The sequence below is a fragment of the Diceros bicornis genome, chromosome 34 (genome assembly GCF_020826845.1).
Source record: "Diceros bicornis minor isolate mBicDic1 chromosome 34, mDicBic1.mat.cur, whole genome shotgun sequence".
NCBI lineage: Eukaryota > Metazoa > Chordata > Mammalia > Perissodactyla > Rhinocerotidae > Diceros > Diceros bicornis.
In genome coordinates, this window is record NC_080773.1 from 7,990,207 (window position 1) to 8,004,642 (window position 14,436).

A 14,436-nucleotide genomic window follows, 5' to 3' on the forward strand; every position below is an offset into this window, starting at 1 on the left:
TACTCAGGCTTTGTTCTGGAATATACTTATGTTACCTGGAAACAGTTTGTTCCTTTCAAGATTTGCTTTAAGCTTTGCTAGGTGGGACCAGGGAATCCTTCAATATTTTCTTTTTTTTAAGGAAGATTGGCCCTGTACTAACACCTGTTGCCAATCTTCCTCTTTTTTTTCTTTTTTCTCCCCAAAGCCCCAGTACATAGTTGTATATCTTAGTTGTAGAGTTGTAGCTCTTCTGTGTGGGATGCCACCTCAGCATGGCTTGATGAGCTGTGAGTAGGTCTGCGCCCAGGATCTGAACCAGTGAACCCTGGGCCACCGAAGCAGAATGCACAAACTTAACCGCTATGCCACCAGGCCAGCCCCAGGACCAGGGAATCCTTAGTCTATTGCTAACTTGCCTCTCTACTGAGGCAATAACCTTTTGAGTAATCTAACCAGTTCCCTGTAAATTATGAGGTTTACCACTCTGGTTGATGGGACACAAACTATTCCTGATTCTGTGTGAGCTCCAAGGAGTACTTATGCTCTTTATTAAGCATTTCTTTTGCTGCTGGCCTCAGGTGGTCTTCTCATAACCTCACCCGTGCTCCATCAGAACTTTGCTCAATGCTCTGCCCTGCAAACTCTAGCCATCATGGCCTCCCTGGACTCTCAGTTCCATCTTGTCAATTTAGGGAGATCACGAGGTTCCCCCTGCATTCCTCCTCCCTGTGCTGAGATATGGAAATGCCTTCTAGGCAGTAGGTGGGGTCAAGTGTATGGATCACGTTTGTTTATACTTTGTTAGGCATTACCGTTGTATTGTCTGATGTCCAATATCTGAAAACCATCGTTTTCTTATATTTTATCTAGTGTTTTTGTTATTTTAGGCAGGAAGGTAAATCCAGTCTCTATTACTCCATTTTGGCTGGAAACAGAGTATTTAAAAAAAAAAATTCTAGACTTACATAAGAATTGCAAGAGTACAGTTTCCATACACCCTTCTCCCAGTTTGCCTAATAGTAACATTTTACATTACCATAGCATAATGATCAAAACCAGGACACTAACACTGGTATAATACCATCAATTAAACTACAGCTTTATTTGGATTTCACCATGTTTTCTCCACCAATTTTCCAAAGATCGAATCCAGAATCCTGCATTGTATTTTGTTGTCAGGTTTCCTTAGTCTTTTCCAATCTTTGAGTTTCTCAATCTTCCCTTGCCTTTCTTGACCTTGAAAGATCATGAACTTTTGGCATACTGGGTAAGTTATTTTACAGAAGGTTCTTCATTTTGGGTTTGTCTGCTGTTTCCTCATTATTAGATCATAGTTATGCATTTTTTGGTGAGAATACTACCCAAGTGATGTGCCCTTAGTACATCACCTTGGGTGGTATATGATGCCAGTGTCTTACTACTGGTGATTATTTGGTTAATTAAGGTGGTGTATGCAATGTTTTCTCTTTGTAATTAAATATTTGGGAGAGATATTTTGAGACAATTCTAATATCCTGTTTTTCTTCAAACTTTCAGACCTTCAAATTTTAGCATCCATCAATGGATTTTGTATATAATTTATTATTATATGGTGATTTCCTATTTCCTTCATTCCTTTTACATTTATTAGTTAGAATTCTTCACCATTAAATTGAACAAGGATTCCTTCATTGGGGGTAGTTAATTTCATGGTTCAGGGCAGCAATAAACAGGATAGGTCTGGAACATCCTCCTGTATTTTGGAAAAAAACCCAAAAGTTTCCAAGTTGGCTAAGGAAAATGTGGACAGGATAAAGGAGCAAATGAAAATGGAAAGGAATAAAGTTTTATCAATTTGAGCGCCACAAAAAAAGTAGCAAAAAGAACATGTGTTAACAACAATAATTATATTATGGTTTATTGGGGTAGCAGTCTGTGAAATGACAATAATTCATAACAAAGTTCAAAGAAAAATGTTAATGTAATGTGATCAAAATGTAGCTGCAATTACAAATAAGGGAGACATAATGAGAATTCATTAATTTTTCATTTATTCATTAATGATTTCAAAAAGTAAGTGCCAAGACACATGGTTATTTTCTTTCTGTCATTAATTTTAAGTCTGTATATAAGACTTAGATAGCTCATTGTTCTAATTTGTTCAAGCAAGCAAAAAAATTTAGAACATACACAAAGAAGCGTAGGGCAAGTAGTTGTGGAGTACTACACCAAGAGGAGGGAAACTAATCAGCACTGGTGGTAACAGAATAACCAGGTAGAGTGCGATCAAAGAGCAAATCAGCAGTGTAGGCACATAATAGCTCAGTAAATAGAGTGAACTATTAATAATTATAATAAATATAGTTGAAGTGTTTCAAAGTTATGAAATAGAAAATATCCTAATAAAAACGGTAACAACAGAGACTCATTATCTTACTGTGTAGGACATGAAATATCTACCAATTACATATTTTAAGAACTAATTTAAATATTAATAAGGAATATTTAAAGAAAACATAAGTCAATGTATTCCAGTGAGAAAATGACTTGATTACTACTGCTGACCATACAAAATTTTAAGGAGTCCATAAATTCTGGGAAAGACACCAGTTTTAATAATTAAAATCTAATGGATGATGGTGACATAAATGTATCTAAACATAATAGGTAAATTTTCTTATAAAAATCTAATAACCAGTGGCTCATGATCACATTGACTGCATACCCAGGACAACTGTCCTAAAGAAGAGATGATGGACAGCTAAGATTTGCAACCTTATCTCTCTGACTGTTCTCATTTTCTTTCTTTTTTTTTTTTTTGGAGTCCAGTGAGATCCCTAAAATCAAAGGTCTATTGATTGTTCAACTGCCAAAACCTAGTAAGGCAACATAGAGGAAATAAAAAGGAAAATTATGAATAGATACAAAACCCAGTTGAAGCCATGGTAATGAAAGTTATAAATCCTTTTAATGTAAGTTTAGTTATCAGTCTATAATCACTGCAATAGTTGTAGATTTTTGCCTCCCTTTAAAGATGGTTAACAAATTTAAGAGACTCATAAGATTGGGTTAGTAAAGTTTATGAAATATTTAAAAGTGCTCCTTTCATTTAGATCCTGACTGGTACTGCCTCATGGTGAAAAGCCTCCTTTAAAGGAATTTTGTTGTAGTAGGTATTTAGCGAAATCTGTCGTGTCAAAATAGAAATTCAAGAAGAAGTCAACCATTTGATGACAATGGAAAGGAGATTATACATCTACCATTAAAACAAAAACAATATAAAACAAAACAAAAAAATCTATACAAACACCATGCAGGGCCACAAGACTTTAAAACCACATAGTATCTGACTGGGAGTTCTAACTCTCTGGAAGAAGATAAGTATGTCATATATAACAAGCAAAAAATTAGAATGCAAAAGATGTATTTGAGTAATATTACAAATCAGTAAGCCAAAAACAATGAATAGACAAAAGAACAAAAACACCAAAAGTAACTAAGCAAAACCTGCCTACACAAGAAACTCATATAAGAATAACTCAAATAATAATTAGGGAAATACATTTTCCACACATTTCAGAAACAGATTAATAAAGATCATCCTACATAAATGGACATTTAGCATGTTAACTGATATAAAAGGAGAAATATCTGGCAATATCTAACAAAGCTGAAAGTATATATCACCTATTCCTAACCAATTCTACTGCTGAGTAGTCATAAATGAGTCTGGAAACAGATTTAATAAGAAAGATATATTGAATCCTCTTGATTACTTCTTATTAAATACACAGCTTTTTACAGTGAAACAGAAACAAAAGGCCTTTATACACATCTTTCATTCAAAAGATTTCTTACCAGTATAACTTTTTTGATATCAAGTAAAGTGCCTGCCCATACTATAGGTATTCCCACATTCCTTACATTCATAGGGTTTCTTACCAGTATGGATTCTCTGATGTTTTGTAAAGGATGAACTGTGTCTAAAGGCCTTCCCACATGCCTTGCATTCATATGGTTTCTCTCCAGTATGAATTCTCTGATGTTCAGTAAGGGCTGAACTGTGTCTAAAGGCCTTCCCACATACTTTACATTCATAAGGCTTCTCACCACTATGAATTCTCTGATGTTGAATAAGGGCTGAAGTAAGTCTAAAGAACTTTCCACACTCTTTACATTCATATGGTTTCTGACCACTGTGAATTCTCTGATGTCGAGTAAGTTCACTACCAACTCCAAAAGCTTTCCCACATTCCTTACATTTATAGGGTTTCTCACCAGTATGAATTCTCTGATGTCTAGTCAGGGATGAACTATTTCTAAAGACCTTTCCACATGCCTTGCATTCATAGGGTTTCTTACCAGTATGAATTCTCTGATGTCGAGCAAGTTCTCTACAGACTCCAAAAGTCTTTCCACATTCTTTACATGCATAAGGTTTCTCACCAGTATGAATTCTCTGATGTTCAATAAGCTGTGAACTAATTCTGAAGACCTTCTCACATTGTACACATTTGTACGGTTTCTCACCAGTGTGAATTCTCTGGTGTTCAGTTAACTGTGAATGAAATCTAAAGTCCTTGCCACATTCCATACATCTATAAGGTTTCTCATCAGTATGGATTTTCTGGTGTCGAGTAAGTTGTGCATGCACTCTAAAGGATTTCCCACAGAATGTGCATTCATAGGGTTTCTCAACATCATGCATTCTTTGAAGTGGAGCAATTTCTTCAACTCTTCTGAAGGTCCTTCCGTATTCCTTACACTTATAGCACTTCTGATCATCATGAATTTTCTGATGAACACTAAAGTCTTCATAAAAATGAAATGCATTCTCATATTCCATATATTTACAAGGATTTACACCAATATGACTATTTAGTGGTAGGGTATGTGGGTCATCTACTCCAAAGGTTTTCCAATATCCATTACATTCATAGGTTTTCTCACCAGTATGTATTCTGTCATATTCAGCAAAGTTTAAGTCACAACTAAAGAACTTCCCATATTCTTTACATTCATAGGGCTTCTTGCTATCATAAATTTTCTGATGTAATTTAATAGAGTTATGATTTTTGTAATTGGGCACTTTTTCAGAGATGATTTTCATTTGACCGAAATATCCCACCTCAGGTCTTTGTACTTCAATCTTGCTTTTGCTTTGCCAGTCAGTTCTAAAAATGGAGGTCTCAAGGCCAATGAATTGACCACTTTCTGTTACTTTCCACTGAGAACCATTGTTTTCAATAATGTCCTTCCCTATAGATAAACTCTTTGTGTCATACTTGGACTCCAAATCTGAAAGAAAAGAAAAAAATATTTTTTCATGTGTTACAAAAATAAAAGTTACAGAATACAGAGGAGAAAAATTGAAAATAATTCACAATATAAGTGAATGATTAAAATGCTGTTATGAAGTCTGAAGGGTAAAGAAAGCTCAGAGAATGATAAGAGCATGATATAAGGTTTGTGATAAGGGAAACAGATTCAGTCAGTGGGTCTGAAATCCAGGCATTGATCATTACCTAGTAAGCTTGTTGTCAAGTACTGATTTCAGGAACCAGTCCAGATAAACTGAATCAACATCTGTAGATGTAGACCTAGTCATCAGTATCTCATAGAGACACTGCTAATGCAGACTAAAATTTGATAATCTATACATACTTACAATTTTGTGATTTTTCTCTTTTGTTTTTTTTTTTTACACAATAGAATCCAAACACTTTACCATGGATGACAAGGTGCTGCTTTTAAGACCTCATTTTAATTCATTATCTCCTTTCACCTAATCTTTGATCTCCTACATCAAACCACATTTCTTATCATATAGAGCTACCCAGAGGATGTTTTATTTCTCAGAAATGAGTTCCTTATATACCACCTCCTTTTCATTGTCCAGGTCTAAAAGTTACTACCCTCAAAAGGATGTACTGTCTGACTCTAAGTAAGTTCATATCTATATCTCTATTCTAATACCTAGTTCCTTGCCCTCATATCCATTTTTTTCAATTGTGTATTCAGTAATTTTCTCTGTTGATACTGTTTATTTCTTTATTCCTTAAACTCTGAAAGGACAAATGCAATCATTTTTTAACATACCACTGAATAATAAAAGTCCCAAGGACATAGTAGTTGATAATTACAGGAAAAGTAAATCACTGGATTTAAGGCACCTAAATAAGAATAAAGGAAATATTACAAAGATAGTCACTAGAGAACACAATTGATTATCAAAATGATTATATAACCATAAGAATAATGCAAAATTATAGCACATCTCCAGGCCTCCCAACCCTCACACTATACTACAGTGATTATATATATATTGATAGCATATTAAGATACATTCACATATATGATTAATGTGTTTATAAATGACTGTTTGCCAGTTGCCTGTCCAACTACGCATATTGTCTCCATCACTGCTGTTAATTCATTCCTATGCAGAACCACGATTTTCTTCATCTCACATGTCAATAAAGCTGAGGTGTTTTAAGTAGCATTTTCACTATTACTCATTTATCCTACTGAAATCCTAGTCTCTAGGTAAATGTTTTCCTTCATGCTCTTTCACAGATATTCCTTTCCATTTTCCTATACTCAAAACCAGCCATTGCTGTAATTTCCAAAAATATTTTAGATATTATAATAGGTATATACCATATTATAATATTTATGCAATTCTGAGCAAAGCTTGTGGCTGAGAAGGGGAATACGCTAACATAATGATATGGAAAAGGTGGCGTTGGTGGGCAAGAGTGTAAGGCACTTTGTAACAAAGGATCTGTTGGACATTGGCTGGAGATTGGCCATCAGATGAGGGAACAACATGAGGAAAATCCAAAGTAACTGATAAACATTGCATGATATAGGACAAAAATAATTTCCTGTGACAAAATTATGTTAAGTATAAGAAAAGGTGAAATAATGCAAACATCTTATTTGACTAAAACAGTAAAATCATAAATCAATGCCAGTATCAGTAAATCAAAAGCACTTCCACTTAGAAATGAAGAAGCTCTCTACCAAATAACTGTTTAGTCAATGTGGAAATGTAAGTGAAACTACAAAATTTTCAGATGGCATTGAAAATATTACATATTAAAATCTATAGAACTCAACAATAGTCACATAAAAAGGATTTAAATGCTTACATTAATAAAAATAAAGAAATAAAAATAACCAATGTATGCATCCCACTCAAGAAGACAGAAAACAACAAAGTAACCTGAAGAAAAGGTGAGAGGAGAATTCAATAAATAGACAATCAGAATGTAATGAGTTAGAAAACATATAAACAATATAGTTAACATACAAAAAATAAAATGACAAAAGAGAAAGAATTACTAGAGAAGGTATTTTTTTTTATTGATGTTTTAGTAGTTTATAACATTGTGAAATTTTGGGTTGTACATTTTTGTTTGTCCATCACCATATATATGTCTCCCTTCACCCCTTGTGCCCACTCCCTACCCCCACTGCTCCTGGTAACCCCAATACAGTTTTAGAGAAGGTATTTTTTAAAATGTTATGACTCCTATGTTAATAAACTTGAAAATATTGACTTATGAACTATTTTCTAGTTAAATAAATGTTGAAAACCCCGGAAGCCATAAAGTTTGAGAAAGGTGAATTTGCTAGAAAGAGATAAAACTGTCAAGACTCACCTCCCTTGACACAATCATATGCATGCCTATTGCCCACACTGTGGCAATAAACCAGGTAATGAACCAGGGCTCCTAAAACTAAGATCTGAGTCATGATCTGGAGTAGAAGATGTGCCCTTGATTGTTGTGGCAGAAAGCAAGAAAGTTTTATAACATTAATGGGTTGTGTCAAAAAGACAGAGAAATCACCTGAAGGAGCTAAGGGAGACCACCATTTTGACAATACAAGACTCAAAAGAAGGGAGAAAAAAGTTTGTGTACTAAAACATGCTAACTAACTAAAATTAATACCTAGTATTGATTTTTTAAAAAAGAACAAAAAACAAAACATAGAAGACCAGAAGAACTCACTTTTAACCAATTCAGGTGTCTGGTGTGGGATAGGGAGAGTATAGGGTGAGCTGGGAAAGCTTCAGAAAGCAAGAATAAATTCCAAGATTAAAGGATCAAGTCAAAAGTATACAGAAATAACTGTAAGGAACTACTCAACAGTCATAAAACTGGGCATCAAAAATCAAAGATTGGTGGGCTAAAGTATGCTGAATGAATGAAAATCAATAAATCGATGAGACATAAATAAGAGAAGGTCAGACAATTTCAAGTGCACCATTTAAGGTGGCTAATTAGTTAGGATCATGTAAAGAACATAATCACTCTTCCTGCCTTTCCCATTAGAATTACATTTCAAGTTTACCAAAGAGCATGAGGGCAAGTAAAAAATGTAGAAGGTAGGATGGTTTTAGAAAAACACTGATTCAAATGAAGATTTTCAGTTGTAAAAATCATTAGGTGAATTGATGATAAAGAACTGTATATCCACAGAATGCCAAACTAAGACACAGAGATTCCTTCTGACCATGCTATCTGAATTAGCTTTTTCTCCATCATTTTTAGCCCTTTATTTTGCTTATTTTTCTTCATAGCACATATCACTATACATAATATATTTTCTAATTATTTGTTTACCTGTTTATTATACATCTCACTTACTAGGATGTCAATTCCATAAGAGCAGGATCTGTATTGGTCTTTCTCACCATTGTACTGACGGGGCTAGCACAATATCTCAGGTAACAGGTAGACACCTATTAAATGTTGAGTATATAAATGACCAAGGTTTTTTTAGTCAACAGAGGCATTTGTATAAGTCTAAATACAAGAGGAACTGGAAAAAATGTTGGTTGCATTGGGGATCTTAATTTGCTTCCCCAAGTGTCAAGCTTTTTAACCACAGGGCTTTGAGGAGAGTTGCCCAAAAACATCACAAGGGCCCACTGCCTCCCGGAACAGCTAGGGCTTTTTACTTTGGTGATGACTTTTCCTGCCTCATCAGCCCTCACATACCTGGCCCTGTGTTCTTGTCACATCCCTCACAACTCTCCAGAGCAACTTCCCTTCCTCCAATAAGGTGATCACAAGTGGCTTAGAAATGGAACACCCTGCTTACAACAAAGAAATGTAACAATGTATAAAAAATAGAATTATAACCAATTCTAAATAACACTTTTGAGAATTTGTTAAGTTTTTAATAAATGAAGTTGAAATGATAAAGACTTTGGAGAAGAGAAATGTGAGGAGATTGAGAAGTTGCCTATATATTCTTAGTCTTAGCAGTCTCTTCTAAAAACAACAATACAGGGCCAGCCCCGTGGCTTAGTGGTTGAGTGCGCGCGCTCCGCTGCTGGCAGCCCGAGTTGGGATCCCGGGCGCGCACTGACGCACCGCTTCTCCGGCCATGCTGAGGCCGCGTCCCACATACAGCAACTAGAAGGATCTGCGGCTATGACATACAACTATCTACTGGGGCTTTGGGGGGGAAAAATACTATTAAAAACAACAATACAAGTAGTATTTATTACATAGGGTTATTGAAGAATTAAATGATTAAAAGTGCTTAGAACAACACCTGGTACAAGGCAAGAACTGTGTGAGCTGAGAGGAAAATAAGTAGCTTTCTAAAACATTAAAAGGTCCTTGCTGGAATACTGACTTAATGTTAAGTGCAAAGTTCTTGAACCACAAAGCAGGTATCAGACAATATTCTTGGCAGGTAATGAATAAGAATTTTGTTTAACAATCTAACAACATATAAATTATACAGATTCTTTTAATAATCATAACAAATCAGGACATAGTATCTTAGCTGTTCTCCAAGAAGGTGAGTAAGAAAATAACATAAAGCATTTATAGCAATTCTGAGCTCAAACACAATATAACACATATCTCAAAGGATATGCTGTATATGTCCTACAAGTCAAATCCAGCTTCCTAGGTATCAAGGAAGGTAGAAATTATATGAAGGGACTGAGAAGGTATGAACATCATTAAGAATGATGACGATGCTTAATGGAGGTGTCATCTCCAACACAATGCTCAACCCATGCCATTGGAAACAGGGAAAAGAAATGTACTTAGTTTCTTAAAAAACAGCCTTGGGTCCACTGAATATTAACTGATATTCTATAGAGCATATTCTAAATTATGTGAAGCAGATAAATTTACCAAGTGAGACTAAGTTGCTGTAGTTCTCCATCATCACATCCCAGTACAAGTCCCTCTGAGCAGAATCCAGATAGTCCCACTCCTCCTGAGAGAAGTTGATGACCACATCCCTGAATGTCAACAATTCCTGAAACAACAAACCACATGTTATAGGTAAAATTGAAAGAAATATTTTTGAGAAAAACACAAGAAATAATCAATTGCATTACTGGAAGGGTACTAAATAGTAAACAAGTATGCCAGGGGTAGAAGTCTGTAGTATGGAAAGTAAGGAAATGAGTGCTTCCAAAACAGACTATCTACATATCTTTAAAGAATCCATTTAACTCAGAGTAATTTTCCATAATGTGGGGTTTTTTAATTAGCTAAGCATGCCTGGAAATAAACAAAATAATCATTTTACAAATTAAAAGAAATAGTGTATACGTGCACATTGCATGCTACATGAATTATCAATAAAGGTGAGTTTCTATATCCTTGTTCCTTTGTACAGCAAAAATATCTTACTTAGAAAATGGGATATGAACAATACTCTAAAATTTCTTGTAGCCCCAAGTTCATCACTATGTTCTCACCATTTCACATTATATGATAAGAATTATTACTTCTAATGACAAATTATTTAGTAAATAATTTTTACTATATTTAGTAAATATTTTTTAGTGGCTACAGAGTAGTCTACTTGGTGAAAATCTATCAGCTGTAATTATACTTAGACATTTAGGTTGGATAAGATCTCCAATTCTGGAAGTCTGTAATCATCTACTATTTATGTATGACTGAGATCATTCAACATCAAATCCAATCTACCTGGAAACTCAGGTTTGTTAAGGGGAAGTACAGTTTGCCCATATGTCATCAAATGGATCCATCTGCTCTTTTTCTCTATCCAGGACTATGACAGAGGATGGTAAATACCTCCATCTAGGGATTCCATTTCTACTCTATAGCTGTTCTTGACAAAAGACTGAACACACAGGAGTGATGAACATTATTTGGAGAATAGATAGGCATACAGGAGGTACACTGTGCTGTTTGACTCCAGCCCACACTAGAAAGTGCAAAACAATGGGGATGTGGGACAGGCTCTTTATTTGGGCTGTTTGGTAAGAAGATTCAGAAAAAGGAAATGTTCACAAAGGAGACTTGAAATAGCAACTTACATGGTCCATAGTTAGAACTGTCAAGAATTGGTCAGGGAATTCCACTTCTGGCATGACAGCATGAGGAGCTCCACAGACAGGCTCCCCATCAAAACTGGTGAAAATTATATATAAAAACATACAGCAAATGAAACATTTGTTCAAGAGAATCTACTAAAACTTATTAAGCACTGTGAGGGACTGCAGTATTTGAACCAAATCTGCACCATTCCTTTTCTATCCCATCTTAGTGAGAAAAAGACTCCATTCCAAACTGGGACAGCCAAGGACACAGGCTTCTTCACTCCTCAACCTCTGCTCCTAGTCATATGGCCATCTTCCTGGGAGGAGTAGGACACCAGCATTTCTCATCTTGCCCCCAGCTACTTGTTGTTCGGGCAAATGCAGCCAAGGGATGGGGATTTTCTTCTGCCTAGCATCCACACACAAAATGCAGGCTGTACCTTGGGTGTGGCACTTCTGAGAATACTGGAGTTCCAATTGTCTTTGCCTTGGCTTGTGGGACAGGAGTTCCATGCCAAGAGAGGCAAGCTGAGACCTGGGGCTGCTGCACTCCCCCATCTACCAAGCATTCAGTTCCTAAAACAGAGATGTCACTCAGAGAGAAGCATGCCATTGTTCCTACCATGAGCACTAGAGCTGTGGCTCAGAGATTTTGTCCAGGGGGAAAAGCAGGCCATAGCAGAGAGATCTCCATATCCCTCTCCAAAGGAATTGACTTCATTTGCAACACAGTGTGGAGTAGTTCAAGCCTAAGGGCTTTCTCAAAAACAGTGGAAGTTTTGGTGAAAGGCTATTGAGAGAAGACTGAAAGATTCATTGGAGATAAATGCTAAACCTTAGGCTGGCTAGTTTGCTGGAAAGAATCAGATAAAGATACTTGCGGAGCCCTTCCCATTGTCAGAACAAATGTCAAACACTGACTTGATTCCATTAGTCTGTGAAGCAAGATACACCCCAGAGCATTGCTGAAAACAATAGTGCCATGAGTCACAATTAGGATCTTACCAGCAGGGTGTAGTCAGGTAAAGAGACACTCAAAGCCCTGTCAAAACCACTGTCATCCAAGGGTGACTGTGGTAATAGTCAAGGCTGTACCACCAAGGAGCAACATGAGAGAATTACACTATAGGGGGAGATAGACCTCACTTAATTAACCTAGCCAGTCACTAAACAAGAAAGCAAGCAAATGACAATAACAAGCCTGTGGAGGTGGGAAGAGCAGACACAAGTACCACAGTCGAAATGATGATCTAAAATGTCTATTTTCCACAAACAATTAACAGACATGCAAAGAGATAGGAAAATAAAACCCATTAAAAAAAAAAAAAGGCAACAGAAACTACCTGTGAGAGCAACCAGATTTAACAAAGACTTGAAAGTAGCCATTATACATATGTTCAAGTAAACAGAAGAACCCATGCTTAAAGTAAATGAAGGTATGATAACAATGTTGCATCAAATAAAGAATATCAATAAAGAAATAGAAGTTATTTAATATAACCAGGTAAAAATTGTGGAGTTTGAAAAGTATAATTGAAATGAAAATTTCACTTGAGTAACTCAACAGTAGATATGAACTGGCAGAAGAAAGTACTAGCAAAATTAAAGATAGGTTGATAGAGATCATGCAATCTGAAGAACAAAGGAAAAAACAAGCAAGAAAAATGAAGAGACCCTCAGAGAAATGTTGGACAGCATAAAGGGCACCAATGTACGCATAATAGGTGTAAAAGAAGAGATGAAAGGATCATTTTAACATATTCAAATAAATAATGGATGAAAAGTTTCCAAATTTATTAAAAAATATTAATCTATACATTCAGGAAGTTCAACAAATACCAAGTAGGACAAATGCACAGAGATCTATGAATAGACACATCATGGTAAAAATGTGGTGAAATCCAAAAGAAAAGAGAGAATCTTGAAGAGGAAAATGAGTTGTCACTTTCAAGTGAACTCCAGTAAGATTAATTGATGACATCTCATCAGAAACAATGGAGACCAGAGGCAGTAGGATGGTATATACAAAGTACTAAAAAAGTTTCAACCAGAGTTTGGAAGATGGTGGTGAAGGAAGATCCTTAGCTTGCCTCTTCCCACGGACACAACTCTACAACTATGTGTGGAATAATTTCCTCTGAGGGAGATCTGGAAACTGGATGAAAAGAGCCTTCACAACAAGGGACAACACCAAAAAGGGTAGATGAGGAAGCAATACGGTGCTGCTGAGGGAAAAAGCACACCCTAGCTATGAAGTTTCACGGTCAGGAGTGATCTCAAAAGTATGGATCATTTCCTGGAGCAATGAGGGATTCGAGCTCCACATTCGGCATCCAAGCCCTTAGATCCAGCACAGGAGAGACGAAATTCCAAAACACTTGGTTTTGAAAGCCAAGAGGGAATATGTCCAGGAAAACTACAAAACTACAAGGAAAGGAAAATCTGCTCTTAAAGGGCTCATACACAGATGCCCTCAACCTGGAAACCAGTGCAAAAACATCATATAGAAAAGTGCATAGTCCATATGTGAAGGAGATACTTACTAAGCTTGGAGTACCTCCCAGAGAGGCAGGAGCAGCTGGAATCCCCCCAGGGACTGAGACACTGATGGCAGACATTCTGGAATCCTCTCTCAAGCCTGTTAGCACAGGGAACTGCTCCACCCACCAGTGTACCCACAGCAGTTGGACACCACTGGGACTCACAGCCAGCTGCACTGAGGGTCTGCCTCACCCTCCAGCATGCCTGCAGAAGTCGTGTGCTGCTGAGCCTTGCAGCCAGCCATGCCCCCAGCAGTCACGTGCCACTGGGCCTTGCAGCCAGCCATGCTGGGGGTCTGCCCCACCCACCAAAGCACTTGCTGTGGTTGTGCAGTGCCAGGCTTTGCAGCCATCTGCACTGGGGGCCACCCCACCTTCCAGTATGCCCACAGCAGTAGTGCACGGCATGCCTCCCAGACAGCTGCAATGGGGAACTGCCCCACCCAAACAGTGCACCTGCAGTAGCCATTACTTGCAGCCGATCATGCTGGGAGCCTGCCCCACCCAATAGCATGCCTGCAGCAGCTGCACACAGCTGGGCCTTGCAGCCCGCCAGCCCAGGGGCCGGCCCCACTTACCAACACGCCTGCAGCAGCTGTG

General features: G+C 37.0%; 1 protein-coding gene across 1 annotated transcript in view; it reads right to left on the minus strand.

Moving 5' to 3' along the window:
• Positions 1–1,845: 1,845 nt before the first annotated feature.
• The window catches only part of ZNF529 (zinc finger protein 529), a 34,812-nt gene continuing 22,221 nt past the window's right edge, over positions 1,846–14,436 (minus strand). The window contains exons 3-5 of the mRNA XM_058530816.1: positions 11,294–11,387; positions 10,131–10,257; positions 1,846–5,259 (exon numbers count right to left, since the gene is read on the minus strand). Coding sequence (XP_058386799.1) covers positions 3,839–5,259; positions 10,131–10,257; positions 11,294–11,387 — 1,642 coding nt within the window. The 3' untranslated portion in view covers positions 1,846–3,838. The remainder of the gene's footprint in view (positions 5,260–10,130; positions 10,258–11,293; positions 11,388–14,436) is intronic.